Source organism: Podarcis tiliguerta (assembly GCF_965153285.1).
Source record: "Podarcis tiliguerta genome assembly, chromosome: 2".
In the NCBI taxonomy this organism is placed as follows: domain Eukaryota; kingdom Metazoa; phylum Chordata; class Lepidosauria; order Squamata; family Lacertidae; genus Podarcis; species Podarcis tiliguerta.
The window spans coordinates 120079401-120105251 of NC_139535.1; the positions used below are offsets into that span (position 1 = coordinate 120079401).

General features: G+C 45.5%; 1 protein-coding gene across 5 annotated transcripts in view; it reads left to right on the forward strand.

The window, feature by feature from the left end:
- Positions 1-25851, forward strand: part of OLFM2 (olfactomedin 2) — a 178192-nt gene that overhangs the window by 121507 nt on the left and 30834 nt on the right. For 3 of the 5 annotated variants that reach the window (XM_083428278.1, XM_083428276.1, XM_083428279.1), the window contains exon 3: positions 19169-19327. In XM_083428278.1, the coding sequence (XP_083284404.1) occupies positions 19169-19327 (159 nt within the window). The remainder of the gene's footprint in view (positions 1-19168; positions 19328-25851) is intronic. The other 2 variants (XM_083428277.1, XM_083428280.1) reach the window with 1 other exon arrangement.

Sequence of the window (25851 nt, forward strand, 5' to 3'; positions counted from 1 at the left end):
CCAGGGTCTATAATTATTTAGCTGCATCACAGGTATGCAGTTTAGTCCTGCTGGCCTCATGACACGGAAAAGCTGTCTGTGGACAAACAGGCCCCCTCGGCCTGAAGCGAGATGAGCCCCACACTCCATAGTCACCTTTGACTGGACCTAACTGTCCAGGGGTCCTTCACCTTTTCGTACCTTTTATCCTTTCGTAAATCACCTAGAGGGTTTCCTTTTACAATCAAGTGGTATATAAATGCTATGAAATAAAGTTTTTCCTGCTTGCATCCCCCCCCCTGCATTTCCCCTTGTTTGCAAGAGTTGCCTCTTTTTGCACAGATCTAGCTACTACTTACTCACCTTTCAGCAGCACATACCCTCCAACATTTCTCACTCCCCTGCAACTGACCCTCCTTGACCCACCATTTTTGTCCTTTCCACACAAACACACACCAGCCACTGCAGAGCATTTCCCTCAGAAGAAGGGAGAGTGCCACCACCACTTCACCGATGGGACACAGCACACATGGCAGCCACCATCCTGAGAAAATCCATTAATCCCTATTCTATTCTATTGTATTCTATTCTACTCTCTGGCAGATTTACAAAAGGAAAAACACACACCAATATATAGAAAGGGGCAAGTAGATCTTTGATTTTTAAAAATCAGGACTCCTTGTGCTCCACTCCGCTCACCCTGGTGGCCCTGCCCTCTGCCAGCGCATCAAGCAGGGCTGGGCCTCAGCAGCCTCTCCTCCTCCTCGCCTGCTCCCCAGCAGCAGCTATGAGCTGCCCATGGGAGGAGGCCAGCGGGAGGGGCCCAGGAGAGGCAATGGGGTGCTCCCCTGCCGCTGCAGCTGCTCGGGACAAGTGCCGGCTCCTCCTCATCCCCAAACTTGGTGGTGGTGGTGGTGGTGGCCCTGGTGGGGGAAATAGGGACATTCCAGGATCAAATCAGAAGCCGGGGTAGCTTTTGCAATTCTGGGACTGTTGCTGGACAACAGGGGCACTTGGAGGGTATGGCAGCATTTGCTACTTGCTTCTTCTATGGTCCAGTCGAGACGGCAAAGCGGCATAGCAAGAGCCTGGCTAGGCAACCCCAGCATGTGGGTCTTGCCTTGCAGCTCAGAATGTGTTAACATGACTGAAAGCACAGAACAGGCAAGAGCTGGTCAGTGGAGTCTCCAAGTTTGTTTGCTCTCTCTGAGCTCCACAAGAGACACTTAAGTGGCCATCAGTTGGCAGTATTGCTTGGGGGTGCTCTGGGTCCCCTCCCCCTTAATGGAGCTGAGATTGGAAAGGAGCTCCATTTCTCAGCAGAGGTTTGGCTTTATGGTCCGCATTTGCAGGTCAGGATATGAGACAAATCACACTGATCTACTGGGTGCTAAGGGCACTAATACTCTTGAGTCCTATCGATCATTTGCACTGAAAATTGCAACAGCCAAGATGGTACAGTAATACTGTCACCCAATGGCTGGGAATTTTATGCAGGAAAACAAAATGAAGAGCCTATTTTTCGTAGATCTGCACCATATAAACCTAAGTCTGCTTTATACTTATACCTGTTTTGCTGTCTCTGGCTCCCCCCAGACTGTATTTTGGTGAGGGTGCTGCAAATTAGACTGGCTTCCTTGCAGCACTACAGGTCTCTGTTGAAGCATCTTGTGGTGTAGATTTGCCTTTAGTGACAGCATCCCACAAATCAGGCTGCTGCACTCACAGAATCAGCCGCTACAAGGTGTGGAGATGGTTACTAATCTCTGTACGGTATGATGTGCCTGCTGTCTATGCTTTGTGAACTCTCACTTCTTTCTGCAGGGGTAGAGAAGTCAAGTGTCAGGCTTTGGTTCCAAGACTCCTGTCTGCAAACCCTCCAACATTTCTCTGATGAAAATAGGGAAGTCCCTTTTTAAAAAGATAATTTTACTATTTATACCTCACACATCTTACTGAGTTGCCCCAGCCACTCCAGGCAGCTTCCAACCTATATGAAAACATAATAAAACATTAAACATTAAAAAACTTTCCGATACAGGATTGCCTTCAAATGGCTCAGGTGTCAGATAACTCCAACGTTTCTCCAAGGAAAATAGGGATATCCTAAGAAAAAGTGGGACATTCCAGGATCAAATCAGAAACTGGGATGGCTCCTCTAAATCAGGGACGTCCCTGGAATATAGGGACACTTGGAGGGTCTGTGTTTGGCACTTCAGGATGGTAAGTTATATTAGGGCTATCTGCTGGTCTGGCACACCTACAGACTTGATGGTTTTCCCTGAGTGTGCAGCTGTGCTAGCCTAGCTGAGCTGACCCTTCCTCCCCATGGCAGCAACTGAAGGCACAACTAGGACACGGCTGGCAGTGAATGGCCCTGGTCCAGAAGTAAGAGAAGCAAGTAGAACACTGAAAAGTGCTTTTAAAAAATCTCACTAATCGCTCAAAAAATATTTTTAATATATAAAGTATATTTTTTTTTAAAGCCCACCATCATCTCTTCCCTGATTCCATACCCTTGGACCTTCATATCTCTGGCCTGCTGAAAGCTTTTCTATTCTATCAGTATTACAGAGGCAATTAAGAATACATCTTTCATAATAGCTAGCTGATCCCTGATTTTAACATTTTTATGTGGTTTTAATGGTATGGTTTTATGTAAACTGCTCTGATGGTATGGTTTTATGTAAACTGCTCTGATGTTTTTTTAATGAATGGTATAAATTTATACCATTATAAATTTTTATAAATAAATATATAGCTGTACTGAGACAGACTCTCAAGTTCAACCCTCTTGTCAGGTTTCAGACTTCCAAATGTTGGCAGCCCTGTGGCATCATGGGAAACTCTGCCTTGTGACATCACTCAGCCTTTGTTTGAGTGTGCATGTACACGCACACATATGATATACGTAAAATATTCTTGAGAAGGGGAGGGAAGCAGGGAGAATGAGGCACCCCTCCCCAGCCGTCCCACACCCTCCCCACCTGTTTACCTCCCCCAAAGTTCTGAATTGCAAGCAAGTGGCAAAGAGTGCATTGCAAAAATGCACTTTTGAAACAATGACCTTTAGATGCTCTGAGTGGAAAGCTCTTGCACTTGATATTTATTTGTTTTATCTCAGCCTTTTGTTGCAAAGGGTTATGCATTGCTGTTTCCATTTCCACCTGGGAAGCCAAGGACATCCTGCCTGGATTGGGCAGCAAGGCCAGTGTGAGTCACAAACCAATGTATAAATGATCCTTTCTCCCCAACCCCCTCACGCCGCAAATGTATCCTTTGCTCCTGCCATTTAGAAACATTTGATATTTAATTAACTACTCCGGTGGGGAGGTTGTAGTTGAGGCAGGAAAAAGAGCTGTGGGCAGCCATGAATGCTGGAGGGACACTGAGGGATCAGGAAAGAAGAGTAATGGCACCCTGGAGATTATCGTCTCCTGGTGGGTTGAAAAATTGGACTTCCTGCCCACATACCACCTTACTTGCTGCTGCTGTTTCCTTGCCTGTAAATTATCAGAGTGGGGAAATAGATTTGGAGCCAGTTGAGAGCAGGGCCTACAGAGTTTTCAGAAAAGAACACATTCAGCATCCTGAGTTCCAGCAAGCGACACTTCTAATGAGGTTTGGTCTGACCTGCAGGTTCCCCTTTCCTTTTTAATTGGACAGAGTGAAGAAAAGGCTTCAAAGGTCAAGGATGGAAGGGCTCCTAGGGATGGCAAAGTCAGATGCAAACAGAAACTGGACAAGAGGAATAACTTGACTCCAACTCCCATCAGCCCTAGCCAGCATGGTCAACTCTCAGGAATGATGGGGGTTGTAGTCCAGCTGCACCTGGCAGCTGATAGGTTGCCCAGACCTGCTCTGTTTCTTTCTACAATGTCTTGAGGGAGAAATGAAATACGTCCCACCATCCTTTTGGGCATGACTGTTTGCAGGCATACCATTTCCCCAGCACTGTTTATATTGCACAGGTAGATGACAAACCTCTTTCAAATGTGCCTAGCGAGGCCCTGCTGAGAGTCCCAGCTACAGCCATGGCTTCAGTGACTTGTTGTAGGGCAGGGGTCAGCAAGGCTTACCGGGCATGGGCCGGATCAGTCCCATGGAGAACATCCGTGGGAAGGACTGGCGCAGCGCGACACCGGAAATCATGTCTGTGCATGTCTGCGGTGCCGGAAATCGCTTCTGTGCATGGCCAAATGCCAGAAATCGCGCCTGCACTGAAGCAATTTTCTGTATCTGGACATGCGCAGAAGCGATTTCTGGAGCCTCCACACCATGCCGGTTTAGCACAGTGGGCCGGTTAAACATTGTAGGGCCTTCTCTCTTCTCTGCGGTTTTGTAAAAAAAAAGCTCAACAACTTTTCTGTCCAGATTTTTCAGTGTTTGAAATATGGCAGTCCTAACCAAAGGTACACTTGTCCCGCTTGCTGGTGCCTTTTCAACTTCTGCTGAGGGCAAACTTGTTCTGTCTGGCCTTTATGGATTGATGCAATTGCTGGCCTGTTTTTTGTTTTTTGTTTTTGCTAGTGAATCAAGGTCTGTGAGTTTGAGAATTTTGTGGTTTTAATGTTGCTTTTTATATTGCATTTCTTGTGATCCTTGTACACTGTAATCTGGGTATTTGGTATCCAGTTAGCTAACTATTTAGGAAAATACATTCTGGGAGTGGTTTTTCTTTTCTTTTCAGGATGGTGTTGTTAGAATTAATTTTCATCCTTAACAGGGAAGGGTGTTAGTTCTTATCCCCACAAGCACTTCTAGCTATTTTGATTCCATTTTCATATGTTTTTATTGATCCAGACAGAATTGAGTTTAGAGTGGAGGCATAGAAAGGAAGGAGACATGGTGACTTCCAAATAGCCAATTCTTTGAGCTATTTCGTGCCAACCCTCTCCCTCCCTCCCTGTTTTATGAGAAACATAGGATTTGTCTTAAATATACCTATTCCCCCCCCCCCAACTAAATTGCCTTTTAAAACCTTTTATGGCTCACAAAGCCCTGGATACGGCACATTGGCTTTATCCTGGCTTTTATTGATAGTTTTTAATGCTGGTTGTAATCTCAGCCTGATTCCTAATGTGTTAAACCAGACTCACATCACAGTGTATTGGAAGGCAGAAGGAGGGACAGCTGCAGCTCCAAAGGACAGCTCCTCAGAATTCTTGTGTGCATGACAACTGCAGGGGACGGGCCTAACTCGGGGATAGTTGTATGAAGTGTCCAATTGGAGCTTGTTTGGCCAGCTCATGCTCTAAGGCAGGGGTGGGCAACCTGTGTTCATAGAATCATAGAATCATAGAGTTGGAAGAGACCACAAGGGCCATCGAGTCCAACCCCCTGCCAAGCAGGAAACTCCAGGTGTTGCTGTACACCTGCTCCCATCAGCGTCCAGCCAGCATGTCCAATAGTTAAGGATCATGGGCACAGCCTGCAGGATCTCCCTCACACCTTGATCTGAGGAAGGACCCTATGTTTGTAGGGTCCTTTGCCAGACTGAGGCACTGGAGCAACAGGAGTGAATGGCCTCAGAAATCTCTGTGAGAGTGTCATTGACCACTTTGCTATAGTGACAGATATTTAAACAGTGTATGCCACAGTAGTAGGCCAGTGGCATGGAGATTCTCCAGGGCCACCTCCCCTTACAATGCCTTGATCTAAGAAAGGATCCTTCCCTGGAGGGAGACATTGGGGTAGCAGAGAGCAGCCAGCACATGGATTGTCAGTGGAGGACCAAACAGCAGCAGTGGTTAGTCCTGTAGTGAGGTTGGCTAGGGAACACCAGTCACCACTTGTCCTGATTCATAGCCTGGAATGAATGTCTCAGCTTGCCCTAATTGTGTGTGGTGGGGGATGGAGGGGTCTGTAGGGTAGATCTTGCAGCCTAAGCCCTTGGCTCTCCTGTGTGTCTATTGAGCTTTCTTGGGACTGTGGTCATAGCAAGCAAATGCAGTGGTTGCAGATTAATGCAGAAGCCTTTCATGGACATCTGAATGTGGTTGGTCTTAAGGAAGGAAAGTGTAAGAGCAAGGATTGTGATCTTCCATGCAGCAAAGCTGGGGAAACCAAGCCGGATGGGCAGGGTATGTATGAACAAACAAACAAACAAACAAACAAGCATTTATTATCACAAGTCTGCAATGCCCCCGCCACAGATTATCAGTACCAGAGAGACCTCCTGTTTTTCTCAAAGATTTTTCTGCCCTCTCCTCCCCCCTCCCCCACTGCCCCAATGTTAGGTCCCTCTGGTGTTGCCTTTTCTTTTTCCCATTTTTTATTTCATCATTTGTTTTAAACCTTTAGCACTTAGTTAGTTAATAACTCTAAGAGATCTCAGTTGATTCATTGCATGAGTTTTAATGGCCTCCATCTGCATTCATTTGCCTATGAATAAAGCCATTGTTCTAAAGCTTTGTGCTTTAGATTATGTGCATGTATGTCACAGAAGGCACCATCTCAGAAAAGTCACTGCCTCCTGAGAGAGAGAAAGGATTGTCCGTAGCTTAGTGGAACAGCCTATGCTTTGCCTGAAGAAGGTCCATGTTCAGCACCAGCATCTCCAGGTAAGGGCTGGAAAAGAGCCTGCCTGAAACCTTGGAGGTCTACTGGCAGTCAGTGGAAAGTAGGCTTGGGGAGCCTTTGGTCCTGCAGATGTTGCTGAACTACAACTTCCATCATCCCAGGTCATTGGCCATAACTGTAGGGGCTGATGGGAGTTGTAATCCAGGTACATCTATCTAAAGGGTCAAAGTCCCCCCCCCCCCGGTGTAGAGAATACTAGACTAGAGCTAGTGGTCAGACCTTGTAAAAGGCAACTTCTTCCCTTGTTCCTAAGGAGGAGAAATGCCTCTTCTAAGAAGGTACATTCTAAGAAGGTACTAAATACTTAAATTAAAGGTGGCAGAGTTTTTAAAAACCTGCTACCTGATTAATTGAAGCATCTTTTTAATTAGTCAAAAGACGAATTATACTAAGTGGTGTCTAGTCTTTAAGGTGCCACATGGATTTCTTGTTGCTGCAGCAGATGAAACAGCACAATTCTCTGCAGGTCAAGTACTCAGAAGCAAGTTACCATGTATCTTAGGGTTGTGGGTTCAAGCCCCATATTGGGCAAAAGATTCCTGCATTGCAGAGGGTTGGACTAGACGACCCTCATGGTCCCTTCCAATGCTACAGTTCTATGATTCCATTGAGTTCAGCAGGACTTCTTGCGAGGTAAGTGTGTACAGCAGGGGTGAGGAACCTGTGGCCCTACAGGTGTTGCTGGACCCCAGCTGCCATGATCACTGACCATTAATTATGCTAGCTAAGATTAATAAAGAAATAAGCAAATCATGCAAATGCAAAACTGTAGAACAGCTTCCTGAAGTTATTGCTCCCCCTTCTCTTCTTTTCAGAGATGTGCGAAATTAGAATTGCTTTCATTGGTGTCTAAAAGGAAAGGGACTAGATGGGCTTTTCTGGAGAGAATATTCCTGACCCTAAATATCACTCGCATTATGTCTCCTGTTTCTGCCACCTCTTTCTACCCATCTAACAGAGGAGCTTCTATTCATTACATTCATATCTCACCTTTCCTCCATGGAGCTCAAGGTGGAGTGCACAACAACCCTGCTAGATTGGTTAGTCTGAGAGGCTGTGACTGGCCCAAGGTCACCCAGGGATCTTCATGCTGAGAGGGGATTTGAACCCTGGTCTCCCTGCTCCTAGTACAACACTCTAACCACTACACCACACTGGCTTGTAAGAGGAAGAGAGCCTTTCACAATGATCTCAGCATACAGGAGTATTCAGTACTTTAGTTATCCTGGACCCAGACCATTAAAGGCCTAACATTTTAATTGTGCCTGGTGTACCTAGGTGCAGTGTGCTCATAGAGTAGCAAGTCCTGCTACACAATTTCACTGCTGTGTTTGGGAGGGACCAGCTATATTCCTACACTCCCACCAAATGCTTCTCACAAACAGCCCTGGCATTTGCATGAGTCTAGTTTGGAAGTGACAGAGACAGTCTGGAAGACTGTAGCAAGTTTCCCTCTTCCCTAGGAGAGGGTGCAGCTTGCACACCAGCCAAATTATTCCTTTTATTATTATCGTGTGTGTGTGTGTGTGTGTGTGTACACAAATACACACATGCAATCATACATACATATTCACCCCACCCCACAACAATAAATCATAATTTGGTGAGATGTCTCACTCTCACACGTCAGGCCTTATTTCACATAATAGCCAGAAGTGTCCTATCTGAAGGAACCTCCTGGCTGTAGCTAAGATATCAGGAATAACAAAAGTGATTCTATTTTCCCATTAATGCACACCTTGTTTCTCTTCCTCCCTTTCAATTTGTACGTGTTAGCTTCATCATAAAAAGAGCTGTGCCGTGTTCTCTGCAGCCAGTTCCTCCGCTTTCCACACACTCTCTGTGCTGAATGTCAATACTTCCAATACTTTGTTCTCTCCCTGTAACATCTTTTCTTTTTATTTTCTTCTAATTTGTTTGTTCCTGACCTATATAATAGCATACAACCTTTTTCTTTCCTGCCCCTGCCACTCCTATTGCCCTCAGTGAAATCATGACAAAATATTCATTTTAATTATTGTGGATGCAAATGCTTTGGCTTAAAGCAAGTTATCTTCAGGAAAAGAGAGGTAACAGAGAAAACATTTCATATACAGCAGGGCAAAAGCAGGAGATCCTTTTGGAATACTTTATTTAGATTAGTAGGGACTGGGAGAGGCTGCTATGGACTTTCACAGGCTGCCTGATTTTACCCAGGGGTCGTAAGTGTTCTCTCCTCGCTATTTACTATTAGGAGATAAAAAAGCAGCTATATGTTTTATTTTCTTTTGACAGAATTGGATGACATTTGCAGGCATATTTGCTCTTGCCATATTTCAGGCAAATAGGCCCAGGGGCATTTTTGCTGGTCACCTTTGCATTTTTAAAAAAGTGAACTTCTATAACATTTAGGGTAGAATTGAATGAAATTTTTAAGTGAGGCCACCCCTTCTGAAGACACAAATCTTGCCAGATTTCAGAGGTGGAGAACCTGTGGCCCTCCAGATGTTGCAGGACTGCAGCTCCAATCATGTCTGGCCATTGGCCTTGCTGGCTGAGATTGGAGTTCAGCAGCAGCTGGAGAGTCACAGGTTATCTATTTGCTTGAAGGCGCCAGGTACGGACCCTTCCTTTGTCATCTGCTGCATTTTGGTACTGATGAGAGATATACTCTCTAATAACTCCTCCTCTCAGGTGTGAGTAGTGGTTGTGGTAGAAGATCAAGCCTGAGCAAAAGGCAGCAGTGTGCAGTTGGCTCTTGTCTAGCCCAAGAGAAATCATTTGAGATGACATGCACAGCCCTCCTTGGAGAAAGTCAGAGAGGCATTTCTTCACAGCAGGGAGTAGTGAGAAAAACGTGCCTCCTGATGATGCAGCATAACATAGCTATAAATCTTCCCTTGAGCACCAGCCGGGCTCAGGTGACAGTGAAGTCACAGCTTGACCTTGGCGAGGATTGAAATACCTGGAAGGGAAGAGGGATGGGTCAGAAGCTGCTTCTTCATAGATCTGCACAGCAGAGAGCTCAGTTTGAGCTGCTAAATAGTGCAGATGGGTCACCCTGGCTTTGTTTATACCATCAGGATGCCATAAATGCCGATGATGATTCAAAGTTGATGTCCTCAGTTCCCTCAGTCCTCACCTCTTGTTTACACAGAGGAGTCCCCAGGGCTGGCCCAGGCCATTTGGGTGCAAGAGGCAGAAACACCAGTGATGTCTCTTCCTCGACAACTCAGCCTTACGAAAACAGACACCGCCCTCCTTTTCTAAAAAGCCATTTATTTCCATCACACTCTGTGCCTCTTTAAACATCACTTTTACAACACAGAATCATTACATTTTATGTAGCAGAAATGAGTGGCATGTGCAGGTGATCAGAGTTAAATTAAATTTAATCATAGCTTGCTGCCCTGTAGCAGCACCCAAAATCAGTTGCTTGAGGCTGAGCCTCATGACCAGCAATAGAGCTGGACGAGCTAATTTTAATTTTAGTTTTTGGTCTGAAGACTGCATTCGCCCTTGGCCAATCTTCTGGGGGCTGCATGCTAGCAGTGGGTGTGACGGCCCCTCTTTCCTGCACACACAATCTCACGTATACACATGGGACACACACAGCAACAACACCCTTGGCTGATCTATGCAAATCATCTGAGGGGGATTTTTGCCATCTCCCCACTCATTAAAATGATTGGTCCTGATGTGCAGAAGCCCTCCGACCTCTCCTGAATCAGGCTGGCCTATGGGCTGCACATAGACAGTGGTTTCATAGATGGGCTGCACATAGACAGTGGTTTCAAGAGGACAAGAGTTTCTTGCACCTTGAATTGTTCTGTGAAAGAGGGACTCTATCTGCAGATGCAGCATTTACTGGGGACAGCTGCTTTGTCTACACATGTGGTTTTCTTACTTTCTGGGTGGCACCTTGGCAATCAAATACCGGTAGCCTCGGGTGCTGGGGGGGGGGGGAGAGTGTGGAATCCCAGCTGAAATAAAGCTTGTTTTAGCATCTCCAAAAAGGCTTGGACACAAAACAAGCAAGTCAGCCTGTCCTCTACCACCAATATGGATTTCAAGGTCACTTTCAAGTTGTTGTTACTTTAGACATTTGTTTGTGTGTTTTAATGACTGTTTGTTTCCTGTCTGTATCATAGAAGGGATCCTTGGGCAAGCTGTGCTTCCTGTCTTCCTGTCTTGGCTTTTTGTACACAAGTGTGCGTGCTAGAAAGAAAGAAAGAAAGAAAGAAAGAAAGAAAGAAAGAAAGAAAGAAAGAAAGAAAAGGGAGGCTGGAAGCTGATTAAACTTTTATTACAACATGCTGCAAAATGCCTCTTAAATAGCTCCCTTCAGAGGCCCCAGCCATAGCCGTAAAGTACCAGCAGGGGCTATGTTAATAAATAAATAACCATTGAAAGAACACTACTTGCAATCTAGTCTCTTTAAAGCCCCCAAAATAAAATTACTTCACTGTTTATGCTAGATGAAATTGAAAAAGCTGGGAAAGGGGAGGAAAGTGCCTGGTTTGGGTAAAGGAAGGTACACTTGAGTGATTTAGGGTGTTTGTGGTGGAATAAGGCAAATAATCGCTGGAAGTAAGTTGAGAGAACGTGTCGTTTTTGAATGCTGAATGTGCTGAGGGAGGCCTGTTCCTGACAATGTTTACATAATTGCCCTAAATATGCTTTGCAACCCCAGCAGAGGGTGAGAGGGCTGGTATCCGAGTGTAATGGAATAAATGATGCTTAAGGTCCAAGGCTTGCAAAGTAGCCAAAATCCACTCCAAATAGTAAGCCAAGAAATGAAGAGTTGACTCAGAAACAAGAGAGTCAGAGGAGAGAAGGAAAGGAGGTGATGAGGGTCAAAGGGATGTAGGGAGGCCCATTTAGGCATCTGTGGACACTTTCCCAAGTGGTGCTAAGAAGCCCCCTTCCTTTCCTTCTTACATTTATTTCCTGTGCTTCTCCCATCATGGACCTCAAGTGGCATGGATGGGCAGTCTCCTGTCTGGGCACTGACCAGACTTAGAGCTGCTTAGCTTCAGTAAGGCCACTGTGATCCACTTTGCACTGAATACTAAGACAACCTATGCCTTGGTTTCACCCCAGGTGTCATGGTAGCAGGCGGACCAAGAGAAGGAGCAGCACATGCAGGTGCAATCTCCTTTCTGGGAACCTGCACCCTTGGACATCCATGCTGAGCCATGGTTTGGCTTAGCATTGCATGCAAACATAGACCATGTATCCCATGCCTTCTTGCCATGCCCAGGGGTATCATTTTCCAGCTTGAGGACTGAATTCCTTTCTTATCAATCTTCCAGGGGCCACATGCCAGTGGTGTGTGGGACCAGAGGCACAAGCGGGCAGAACAATTACACTTTCCTTTGTACAGGAGTCTAGCTTCTAAACACACTTGGACACCCCTCTCTACCCTCCATCCATGCAATGAGGCATTGTCAGGGTTCAAGGAGACATGCCAGCCCAGTGAAAATATTCAACACAGATGTGAAGCAAGGCTGAGGAGGGGATGTGGCTGCGTAGGGGGCTGGCTTGAAGAGAGTTCCAAGGGAGGAAGGCGCAAAGGGCCACATCTGTACCTTGAGATTCCCACTCCTCCTGCATTCAGACTGTTACTTCTGTCACTCTTTAACTTGGATCAGTGAAGGCTAGAGGAAAGAAGGTGGATTCAGCTGAATGTACATTCAAGACAATAGGGATTTTGTATATATATTATATGTGCCAACTGAAGCATGGTTTGTGAAAGCAAAAATGCAGAAGCACCAGGAGGAAGAAAGCAATTGCCACATGCAAATGCAATGTAAGCAAAGTGACACCTGCACCAAACACCATGGAGGTAACCTACCATGGAGACTCAAGTTTGTATGATCTGTGCAAGACCAAAAGAAATCCAGCAGAGAGGGGATATTTCTTTGTCTCAACCAAGCTAATTTCTGTCTTGCATTTGGCAGGTAAATTACTCGCACACAAGAATGTGCATGGTTTGTAACAAGAAAATGTGTTCCTGCACATATGCTTGCATATGTGTACTTCTCTCTGTGTATATTTATCTATGTGTATATATAAATTTCTGCTACCAAATCATTCACATTTTAGAAATTTTAGCTAGATTCCTGAGGAATGCAAATCAGCCAAACTTATTGATAGCTATTAATGACAATAGGGCCTCTGAACTGAATTGAGAGCAGATTCATTTATTCATTTGGGGTGGCTCCATGTTGAGTTCATGTTGAAGAAAGTCAGAAATCACACTCAAGATCTCTAGTAATCTACTCTCATGAAGAACCCAGGGATGAGGGACTTGAGGCCTCCCAGATATTGTTGGAGTCCAACTCCCATCAGCACCAGCCAGCTTAGCCAATGGTCAGGGCTTATAGAAGTTGGAGTCCAACAACATCTGCTGGAAGAGGACTACAGCTCAGTGGTAGATCATCTGCTTTGCTTTCAGAAGGTCCCATTTTGAATCCTTGGTATCTCAACTGAAACCTGGGTTAATCCTTTGCCAGTCCTTGTTAAAATACTGAGCTAGGTGTACCAATGGTCTGACTCAGTAGAATGTTCATATGAAGGGCCGCAGGTTCCCTGTCCCTCCCTCCCCACGAGGACAAGTGGTATGAACACACCAACACTCTATATAGTGGCCATGCATTTAACTAAAATGTCAGAGAAGACACCTGGCTTGAGAGCAGTACATGTGAAAAGGATCTAGGAGTCTTGGTTGACCACAAACTTAACATGAGCCAACAGTGTGACGCGGCAGCTAAAAAAGCCAATGCAATTCTGGGCTGCATCAATAGGAGTATAGCATCTAGATCAAGGGAAGTTATAGTGCCACTGTATTCTGCTCTGGTCAGACCTCACCTGGAGTACTGTGTCCAGTTCTGGGCACCACAGTTCAAGAAGGACGCTGACAAACTAGAACGTGTACAGAGGAGGGCAACCAAAATGGTCAAAGGCCTGGAAACAATGCCTTATGAGGATCGGCTAAGGGAGCTGGGCATGTTTAGCCTGGAGAAGAGGAGGTTAAGGGGTGATATGATAGCCATGTTCAAATATATAAAAGGATGTCACATAGAGGAGGGAGAAAGGTTGTTTTCTGCTGCTCCAGAGAAGCGGACACGGAGCAATGGATCCAAACTACAAGAAAGAAGATTCCACCTAAACATTCGGAAGAACTTCCTGACAGTAAGAGCTGTTTGACAGTGGAATTTGCTGCCAAGGAGTGTGGTGGAGTCTCCTTCTTTGGAGGTCTTTAAGCAGAGGCTTGACAACCATATGTCAGGAGTGCTCTGATGGTGTTTCCTGCTTGGCAGGGGGTTGGACTCGATGACCCTTGTGGTCTCTTCCAACTCTATGATTCTATGATTCTATGATTTCTATGAAAATCTGGACTCCCATTAATGTTGTTTGCACACCCAAGAGTCCAGGGGCTAAATCACCCTATCATGGTGGAAATCATTATTCAAACAATACAATAAGTACTATATGTTGATTCAGCCATTAATGCACGCAATATATTTTGAGTTAAAGGAGAAAGAACCTGAATATGATGTCTTAGAACAGACATAGGCAAACTCAGCCCTCCAGATGTTTTGGGATTACAACTCCCATTATCCCTAGCTAACAGGACTAGTGTTCAGGGATGGTGGGAATTGTAGTCCCAAAATATCCGGAGGGCCGAGTTTGGATATGCCTGTCGTAGCACATGCCATAGGAAGTAACATGGGTGTGTGTGGAAGGAGCTATTAATAGAGACCCAGGTATAATCATTGTATATTTGTACCCATACATTACAAAAAGTAACCCTTAATTTCAGGGTGGTGTTTTTTGTTTTTTACATTAACTCAGTGTTGTTGACTTATGCATGGATGGAATTCAACATCACACAAATTTGATTGTTCCAACAATGTGAGCATTTCTACTTGCCAGTCAGAATGATCTCCTCTCCTCCTGAGCAGTGTTCTGGGGGTTCTCCCACCCCACCCCAAGCCAATTTGGGGTGGGGTGGAGGGATGAGAGGAGAGGAGAGGAGAGGGGGAAATGCCCCATTGCATTAGTGGGACTTGTGCTGGTTCCTGCTAGTGCAACTATTTAGCTGAATCCAACCCTAAACAACTATGACTTAAATGGGAACTCAGTTGCAATATCAGGCAGATAAAAGAGCCTTTACAAGCATAAGTACCTAAAGACTGCTGTTGGAATACTTCCCTGAACTTGCAACTGTTTTGACAATGTTCTACATAAATCTGGGCTCCAGACCTACATTAGGTGTGTCTTCTGCCAGGAATTTCATCCGTGCCCACACTGCTGCAACTAACTCTGCTAGCTGTTTGTTCAGCTGGAACTGGTGCAGTTGGCTGACGCGCCAGCCGAGACACCACACACAGCCATTGAGCAAGCAAATTGCATTTGCAAAATATCTCCACGCAACGACTCTTAACCTGGGGCTATGGACATTGTGCTGCCACGTGTGACGAGATGAGAAAGGAACTGATGCTTGGGAAGAATACAGTCCTGGGTTATTTGGGGATCAGAGGGGTTTGGGTTTCCTCCTTCACCTATGCCAGCAGGAGGTGAGGGAAGCAAGGCATTCAAACATTTGAGTTGGTTTTGGAGTTGCAGAAGTGCATGCAGCAGATCACACCCCCAAATCTGCCAACCTATCAGAGGAGCTGGTTTCCTTTGATGTTTTGGGCCACGTCCCACAGATGAACTTGGCAGGAGTCAGATATGGAGGTGTCTGATCTGACTTGCCATTTTGATGCCTCTTGTCCTTTGGCAGAACAGTGAGCACCTTTGGCAAATTCTCTAATGAAAGCAGCTGCGGAGTCTGGACATATTGTGGAATGGCAAGAGGGACTCCATCAATTGTTGTTTGGGGAACTGAATGGAGTAGTATTGATTTAGCACTTCATAGACCAGAAGGTCACAATGGAGCATGGAGATTACTTTGTTGTTTGTCTGAATTTAAAATGCCAAACCTATTCAAGCTGGCATCTCCAAGGTCACTTGATTTCCTAGCCCCCATCTAGAGAAGATTAGTCACAGTTCAGTCCCATTCGAAAGCAACGAGGCTTAGGTCACATAACTAATTTCCCCACTGATTACACTGAATGTGAACATGTCTTTCTTTAGATCAGGGAAGCTACTGAAATCATGCTGCTAGGAGAGCTCAGGATTGTGGAGATTCTTGCTAAACTGCTCTTTACAAAACAAAATTTTGGGAGTTTGGGATCTGTATCTTCAGAGATAAGCTTGCCAAGATGGTGGGCAACACTGGATGCCAATGCGTAGGGTGCATATGTGCAAACAGGACTGAGGGTCAGGGCTTTAGGGGTCTGCATCTCTCCTAGATCCAGAGGCATAAAACAGTGTAAATTCTTATATGCAGATACACAAAATTGATTCTGATCACAGTTTGAGCACATAAAATCCACATTGCTTACTTGTGGCTGCCCTCCCTGATAGTGGATCACAAAGTGATGGCCAGTTTCTTCTAAATGAATTTTTTTGCCTACTTTCAGTCTTCAGTGTTCTTCCTTGCATTGCCTCCCTCTGCTGGATTAATGAAGGCTTTTTAACACACACACACACACACACACACACACACCCCACACACCCCTAATGACTTTCATCATGACAGGATCTTTCCCCCCTGTCACTAAGTAACCACTCAACCTTCTTTAGAGGAAGCTATGAAAGAGAATTGAGGTTAGAAATCCTATGCTCATATTACCCCAGTGGGGAAGATGCAGCATCTCCGCACTGGTGGAATGGCTCCTGCACCCTGTTCATTCTCAGCCTGAGATGGGATGGGAAAGCACAGAGGGAAATCCCCAATCAGCAGAGATAGACACAGAAACATAGTCAAAGCCCACCAATTGGGGTTTTTGCATGTGACAACACAGACATGAGATTGGAGCCAGTGGGCACATGACCATAAGGACCCCCCCCCCAGCACACCTGAATTGCACAACCCACATTCCAATGCCTAAGTGCCCCTACTGCAGCCCCAGTGGCAAAGAAAGCTATGGCCCCATTCCTGAAAGAGTCCCTTTATGACACTCACAACCACCATTGTGTAGCAAAATACATGTAGGCAGTGCTTTTTTTCCTAAAAAAATATATGTTTAGGGGTACTCTCATTTTGACTCAAGAAAATTACCATTTTGTAGTTCAAATCTGGAAAAATAAATACAGTAAATGGACCAAAGTGCAAAGATTCACAAAATGTTTAGGGGTATGCTTCCCCCTGCATCCCCCCCAGAAAAAAGCACTGCATGTAGGGAAATGAGAAGCCACACAATGCAGACCTGCTTCATAGATTATTTGGGCAGGAGACATACAGAAAGTACAAACAACCCAAGGAAAAACAATCTTTTGACAAGGGAGCAGGTCAGGCAACAGGGCAAACCACAGTTACACACTGACCACAGCAGCTCCCTGCATAGGGCGTGGGGTTGGGAAGCAACAGGCATGAATTTGAGCTCCACTAAGAGAAAGGAAAGGACGCGGGTGGCGCTGTGGGTTAAAGCCTCAGCGCCTAGGGCTTGCCGATCGAAAGGTCGGCGGTTCGAATCCCCGCGGCGGGGTGCGCTCCCGTCTTTCGGTCCCAGCGCCTGCCAACCTAGCAGTTCGAAAGCTGACCTGGGTGGAACCCAGAACATGATATCAGGACAAAAGATGAACTAATGCACAGCTCCTGGTTTAGTGGTAGCCTCACACTTCAGGTGGTGGCTGGCTTGCTTTTGAGACCAGTGTGTTCCCCTTCCTCATCAGCAGACTCCAGAGGGACTGGTGAATGATACAGCTCTATCAGATGTGAGTGTGTTGCCCCTCTCCTAAAGGCTACATGCAGGATGGGATGAGGCTGCATACAGAGAGGACTCCCCCCCCACACACACACACCCTGCAGCGAGGGCAGCCCTACTCAGCCACCTCACTTTAAAAGATCAGCTTTGATAGCTTATTTCTCTTTCCTCTCTACCTCGCCCCAACTCTAATAAGTATTCAACTCAGCCTGGTTACATTATCATTCATATTTCATGGGTGCAAAGCAGGGGAAAGGAGCTTGAATTCCACCTGGCGCACCAGACTGCCGGTTCCAGCTCAAGTCCCAGAAGAGAAGACTCCACTGTATGTCTGCCGAACCAAGACTGTAAATCAATTGCAGTCTGTAACGTGACAGAGGTGCTCAGGAATACTTGGATGGAGGGACCTGGCTTGCCTTTGCTTTTCATTGTCACACATTCTGTCTGTTGATTGATGCTGGGGGATGGGGGCCTGTGACCCTCCAAAGGTTGCTGGACTCCAGCTCCCATCATCCTTGGCCATTGGCTATTCTGGCTGGGGCTGATGGGAATTGGAGTCCAATAGGATTTGGAGGGCAGCAGGTCCCCTCATCCCTCTTCTATATGCTGTATTGTTGACCTCATGGCTGCAAACGGCAAGCTCCAGCAGAGGCACCTGAACATTTGCACCCCAAATTGCTTTTAAAAACATAGCAGCAACATAAAATACAGAATATATGGGATGATTTCTTTTTAAGACCACAGGATTGTGGCCATAATATTTTAAAGTATGGAATTGAGGGAGAGACACAAGATTGGATATGATTGTAGTCATCTTCATTACCGCAGTTAATAAATAAGGACCAATTTTCTAAACCCTTATTTTCTTGCTCATTTTTCTTAGATTTTAAAAAGTGCGCACACACGAAAACCTCATTAGTTTTGCGTTCAAAGCAATCTCCCTAATTTTTGTCAGCCATTCTGACCTCTTTAGAGGCTCAGCTGAGGGAACACCTCTTAAATAAAACACAGAACCAAGAGAATTACAGCAAGCAACAGCAGATCCAGTTAGGGACCCAGTTTATTAACTATTGCAATAGGTCAGCCTTGCCAACCAGTTGCTCAACAGAACCAGTTAGGAAAGACTGCCCAGAGGCAAATCCGAAGAAAGCTTATGTTGTAGTTCAAACACAGCAAAAAAGAGTCCTAAAACCTCAAACATTCTTCTACATACATCAAACAAAGTTACAGGTCATGGGATGATAAACATGTATGGCTCCATACTGCTATCTGCTCCCCCACAATTACCTTGGGGTGCCCCAGGTGGCCAGGCATTTGGGTCTCAAATGTCCTACTTTATCAGTGTTTCCTTAGCAACCAGACCTTTGACAGGGCTGTTGACATTTCTGTCTCTCACTTCTCTTCTTCCCTGAGCTATCTCAGGAAGCTTCAAGGAGATGTTTGGATTTACACCCTGATACTAACTAGAACATCTTTAATGACCATTTGTGCCACTTTCAGGGTTAGATGGGGTTTCTTCTTTATAGCCTAGAGAGCACAGGGGTTTTAAAATGTTATAAAATGTCAGAGATGCATTCTATCTTTCTAAAGGTTAAGTACCATTAATATTTGAAACATAATGGAATCAAAATATCTACCCCCGGGTTTCTGATTCTTATGTCAGGGATACCTTCAAGAAGACCCGCTCTCTGGTTGCCTCCACCACCACAAACTCCTCCATCTAGCTAATCCCATGTATAATACTCTGCAATCTGACCATCCTTTAGGTGGTGTGTCTTAAGTTTCTTTCCCCTTTTTTCATTGAGCAGGTGCAAAACATCTCCCAGTCCATGGAGGTGCTGGACCTTCGGACCTACCGGGACCTGCAGTATGTGCGCAATACTGAGTCACTAATAAAGGGCCTGGACTCCAGGCTGAAAGTGGCCACAGAGAGTCAGAAAAATCTGAATGCCAAAAGTTTCCAGGTAACTCTTCGACTTGGCCATGTCCTTCCCAATCTACATAGTCACTATCTCTGGAGGGACGTTGTTTGTGGACTGGTTTTCTGATGCTGGTGGGTTCCTAGAGTATTATTTTAATTGCTAATGTTGCTGTTTGAAAGCCAGTTGAGAATGAGAAGGTTTTGGATGGTGTTTATCACATATGCCTGATAGAAGCAGGTGTGGCCCTTCAGAAGTTGTTGGACTATAGCTCCCATCATCCCTTACCATTGGCATGCTGGCTGAGGCTGATGGGGGTTGGACTCAAAGATCATTCAGAGGGATGCAATTTTCCCATTGGAGAAGAATAAAATAACAAAAAGGAATAAATTCAGCTTGCAGCCTTCAACTTCCAGCCTTCCCTTTCTAGTTAGACTGGTAGAGGGAAAGGGACCCCTGACCATTAGGTCCAGCCGCGGACGACTCTGGGGTTGCGGTGGTCATCTCACTCTAAAGGCCGAGGAAGCCGGCGTACAGCTTCCAGGTCATGTGGCCAGCATGACTAAGCCGCTTCTGGCGAACCAGAGCAGTACACGGAAATGCCGTTTACCTTCACACACCTATTTATCTACTTGCACTTTGACATGCTTTCGAACTGCTAGGTTGGCAGGAGCAGGGACCGAGCAATGGGAGCTCACCCTGTCATGGGGATTCGAACCGCCGACCTTCCGATCGGCAAGCCCTAGTCTCTGTGGTTTAGACCACAGCGCCACCCACATCCCAGTTAGATTGGTACTAAGCAGCAAAAAAATAAAATAAAATAAATGCACATTATGTATTCACCTCTCCATTGTAGCTTAGGAGGAGAATGATTTTGAGTAGGAAAGCAGGTGGAAGAAGGATTAAACACACCTAATAATAATAATAATAATAATTTATTTGTACCCCAGTCATCTGACTGGATTTCCCCAGCCACTCTGGGTGGCTTCCAACAAAGATTAAAAATACATTAAAATGTCACACATTAAAAACTTCCCTGAACAGGGCTGCCTTCAGATGTCTTCTAAATGTCAGTCTCACAGCCACCTGAGGCTACTCCATTGCATGCATTGAAATTTGCACTTCTCCAAATATTTGCCATGCAATTCTCTGAACATAAATGCATATCTATGCATACCAGTGCATATAATAGTGAAAATAGCACAAAATATGCTTTATATTACAGTGTAGCCAAAGGAAAGAGGCAGGAGCTGTGCGGCCTTGAGCCTGACAGCTGCAGCAGCCAAGGCATTGATTAAATACCAGAGCAGCAGCCAACAGCTTGGTTAGTTTTAGTCACAGTGTGTAGGCAGTGGGGCCCCAGGGGCTGCTGGTAACCCAGCCAATGGGTCAGGAGTACAGCCCAGGCACCCCTGCTGGGAAATCAGGGGACAGTGAGAAGAAATATGGCAAAAGAGGGAGGGGCAAACTGGGCATGGTTCCTACTCAGCAGCTGCTGGAGAGCGAGGTGGCAGTTGGGGGAATGACCAAGTGCTACACAAATTGGTCATAATAAAGTGATTGATTAAAAGAGAATGAAGAGGGCAGAAATGGAGTGGTGATTTCTATCAAAGCACTGATGGAAAATAGCCCGGCCCCATCTCTTTAGGGAGGAAGCAGAAGTAGAGTGACTTATCCAAAATGGAAAAGAAAAACACCTCTCAATGCATAGATAGATAAAAATAAAAAATGAAGCTCCGCCCCTGGATGGCCAGTGGCTCTTTTGGGGCCCCATTGCCACATGCTTACACTTAGTCAAGGAATACAAGCTCAGGAAACACCGTGCCAAAGTATTTGACCGATTATCAAAAGTATTCCAGGATTTGAGTTTTCCTTGATGTGCAACAATAAAAGAAATGCAAGAGATGCAATGAATGAGCCAGCCACAAACAAATCACCCTGTCTTTAGAACATCCTCAGCAGAGATGGGTACGGACCATGTTTTGAAAGTTGCTGTGAAGGGAAGGCTATCTGGGACTTTGGGGAAATGGTAAAAATCACCATTACAATGTGGAGAATAGTATCTGTGCATTTTGACTCATCTTGTGTCTTACAAATGTTAGAAACTTATTGTTTAAGTAAAGGTTGAGGATCATGGTTCGTGCCTAAGCACCACACCTTTGGTTAATCTAGTCTAGCATTACAGATTATAACTCTCAACTGCTCTCTTTAGTCTCAGGCATGAGCCTTTCCCATAATCTACTACCTGACAGCAAGGATTGAAAATGGGGCCTTCTGATGCAAAAGCATGTGCTCTGCTGGGCCACAGCTCCCATCACCCCTGTCCATTGGCCATGCAGACTGGAGTTGATGGGAGCTGGAGTCCAACAACGTTTGAAGGGCAACAGGTTGGGGAAAGCTGCCATAGACTACCCCTCTAAGACTCCAGACTGCCTGTGCCAGTTTCCTTGGTAAGGTTTGTATTGTGGCTGGTAAGGTTCATATTGAACTGTCAAGTGTGACATCATCAGATAAACCTTACATAACATAAATATTTAAAAGAAACTTGTGCCTTGCATAGAGGCAGCTGGGAAGTTAATATGTTCAGATGTATATGTTCCATAACACCTCTTTCTTTGGGCTGATGATGAGGCTGCACATTTAGCCACATCCTGAGAAGAGTAACAGCCATGCTGGCCACAGTTAGTTGAGCACTTCAGCACCATAGACAGCAGAACTCTGGGAAAGCTGACTGTAAAAAGGCTACAAATTGTCCAGCGAGGCCAAGCTATAAAGGCAGCTGCTCAGCAAATGAAACTGATCTGTAGAAAATGTAACTTGAAAAAAAGAGACATTGCACATACTTTTGTAAACCAAGAAATCTTTAATAAAAAAGACATTAAAAATAAATAAATAATAAAACAGAAGTTGAGGCAAGGTATGCCAGTTCAGCAAATCAGCCAACCAATTTTCATTTTCTTCCCCAAGGATGCTCAATGTCAATGGCAAAGAAAAAGACCACTTTACAATGCAATTCTTTGCACATCTACTAAGAAGCAAATCCCATTGAGCTGAATGGGACTCACTCCCAAAAGAATTTCCTATGCAGTCTTATGGCAGCCTTATTGAACAAGTCCGTGTCTGTTGTGTCTCATGGCTGATGCTTAGCAAGCCATAGGTCTACTCTGTGTATTATACAGAGAAAAACCCACATTCACCATTGATTGCATGCTCGAGGGGGAATGGTAGCCAGTCACTGTTCTCCGATTAGCGTACCTTGATTGTTTGCAGACATGCATTTGCCATGTTTGCACATTACACATTTAATTAGTCACACTTCTTTGATTAGTCACACTTCTTTGCAGTCTCTCAGCCCCACTAACCTCACAGAGTGTTTGTTGTGGGGGAGGAAGGGAAAGGAGATTGTTAGCCACTTTGAGACTCCTTTGGGCGGGATATCAAATCCAAACTCCTCCTCCTCCTCTTCTTCTTCTTCTTCAAATGCCCACCTGAAAGATATGAAGTGGTTGAATATCACCAGAAGTGGTTACTGACTGTTTCTGGGTCTTTTAGAAGCAACTAGCATTTTTCCTTGGCGGCAGCAATTTCACGTTGGCCTTTCCCCAGAGTCAGGGCATATGCTGCAGAAGGTGAGCCAGGGAACTGATTGCTTTGCCTTGGAGCTGGTTGCTCTTGGTACTCTCTGTTCGCAGACGTAACTCATGAATCAGCCAGAGGAGTATCACATTTGCAATTAAAAAACCAAGCAAATCAACAAGCCCCCTTTGCCTCCCTCCAGGCACCTGTGAGGAGGAATCGGTGCTTCTGATAAATGAGCCCAGGCCATCCATATTCTGGGCCCTTTGCCATTCAATTACCTTTCCTGGTAATTTTTCAACCCCAGCCAGAGTGATTAGAGACATTTTGCTGAGAATAATGGGCCTCTGGTGTGTGTGCATGGTTGAGAGTACAGCAGTGAGCCAGAGAATGCCATGCCATCCCAGAGACAGCTGGGATGGGGGTGGCCCCTTGGAAGGTCTCTTGATTAGACAGCTGGCCTGCTGGGGTCTATGATTCCTTTCTAGATCCATGTGCCAACATTTGATAGGTCCATGTGCATGCTGGGTTATGATCAGTTCAGGGCTAGCCCTTGACCAGTGGGCCACCTTGATGAAGCTGGGCTCCGTGGGGAGAAATGTACCGGTTTCTTGGGTCCCAGAGCTTGGAGCCCATTATGTTTATAAAGATAGTGGTTTTGGTTCTCTGAACAAAGTCACCTCAAGAGTGGAGACCTGGTCAGCAAGAGTGTCTTCTGACCTTTCTCCAGTTCCTCAACTGGTTTTTCAGTGCCTGACTGATGCCCAGCTCAGCCTTTTGGTTGGTCTCTAAACCTATATAAACTCCTTTTTGACAGCTCAGCCTGCACTGAAGTTCTAGCTTATGCTGCTTCAGTGACTTATTATCTTTTACTTCAGGGTCATCCTTTCTACCTAGACATCATTAACCTACTCCCTCTGCTGCTTTCACTTTCTATCCACCGTTGCCTGGGTTATCTTCCTATCCTCAGGAACATAGGGAGCCACCTTATACTGAGCCATGTCATTCATTCATTTAGCTCAGTGTTGTCTACACTGGCTAGTAGTGGCTCTCCAGGATTTCTGGTAAGGTTCTCTCCCAACTCTCTCCCAAGATGCTGGGGATTGAACCTGAGACCTTCTACATGCAGAGCAGGTGCTATACCCATTGAGCTACAGGCTTTCCCCTTGAGCCTGAGTGCTACTTCACAAAGTGTTGGCTCCAGTTTTGGTGGGGGAACTGGTCAAGATGCCCTTGGTCCAGGCACCTCCCTGGGCCCACCTCCTTACCATTGCTCACCACTGCCCATTGTTTGTCCTTTCCCCCTAGGTCTGATTTGTACTTCCACCTATGTAGAAGGAGAGGGCAAGGATGCTGCACTCTCTCCTTGGTCTTGGCACAGCTCACATGCAGATAGATAGGTAGCAAAAGCAAGGAGGAGGAGGAGGGCAAAGGATCCCTAGGCAGAAGGTTGTGGGTCTCAACAGGTGCCCAACTATGCTGACCCATCCCAAGGTCTAGTCCCATGAAACTGTTGTTCAGATGGATTCTACTGACGCATCCATGTTGACATCAGTGTAACCACATTCCGTTCCCCATGGCTACATGGTAGCCAGACTCCTGACACTGGGTGTGATGGTCTTTGGCTTCAAAAAAAGAAAAAGAGGATCAGTCTGTTGAAGGCCAACATTCAGGATAGCCTATTGGACCCATCATGCTCCAAGGCAAGATGTCTGCAAACAGGGGGTGAACAAGAAGGAAAGGCCATAACTGCTTTGGAGCCTCCCAACCTTTTGGTTAGTCATAGTTGGGAACTGGATCCTAGATGAGTAGACCTTTGGAAAAGCTATAGCTCAGTGGTACAACATCTGCTTTGCATGCATTAGGTCCTGGGTACAATTCGGCTGCTCCAGGCAGAGCTGGGAGAGATCCCTGTCTGAAATTTGAGAGCTGTTGCTGGTCATTATATACAGTACTAGGCTAGATGGAACAATAGTCTGACACTGTCTAAGCTGGCAGCTTCCTGTGCTCCTCAGCAGTGCAGGGCTTATGTTCTTGATGATACTAGGTACTCTCATTATCTTTGCCCCTTCTTTCTTTCCCAGGTGCCTGGGAAAACATACCGTATTTTTCACTCTATAAGACGCACCAGACCACAAGACGCACCTAGTTTTTGGAGGAGGAAAACAAGAAAAAAAATATTCTGAATCCCAGATGCCAGAACAGCAGGATAGCTGCGCAGCCCGCATTTGCTCCATAAGACGCACACACATTTCCCCTTACTTTTTTAGGAGGGAAAAAGTGAGTCTTCTAGAGCAAAAAATACGGTATTCCACTTGGATAGCCAGATATGGAGCCTGGCCTTTCAAAATAAGACTCTATTTCCACCTACCACACACACACACACACACACACACACACACACACACACACACAGAGTGAAAAGCACTGTATATTTTTGCATGACTTTTTCACCCCAAGGTCGCTTCTCATCACTATGCCCTGGGGCACAGCTAACACTCCAGTTTTGTTGGCAAATGCAACACATCCCTCTCCCAACCCCCGCCGCTCCATTAACATCTCAGTTCGCTGAACTCAGAAGGTTTTTTTTAAATTGTTTTGTGATATATTTACCTAAGAATCATATTTACTCAGTGCTCAAAGTGGAGTGGGGCAGTGGACCTAGTGCCAACCCCACAACTGGATTATTATCTTTTAATGCAACAAATAACTTATAGCCATGGCTTGAGGTAGATAATTCATATCTGCTTAGCAAAAGAGGAAGCAATAACCAAAATGTGAGGTTGCCCACACCTTTGCTCTTGCAGTCCATCCACATGCATGCCATATTTTCATCCCCTATTCTGTTCACACACCTAAAGGTATAAATATTGTCCTTAGCTCAAACATTTCCATTTCCCCTATCTCTTAGGGACACAAGAACTGCCTTACACCAAGTTAGGCAATTGGCGCACCTAGTTCAATACAGTTGGCACTGACTACCAGCAGCTCTC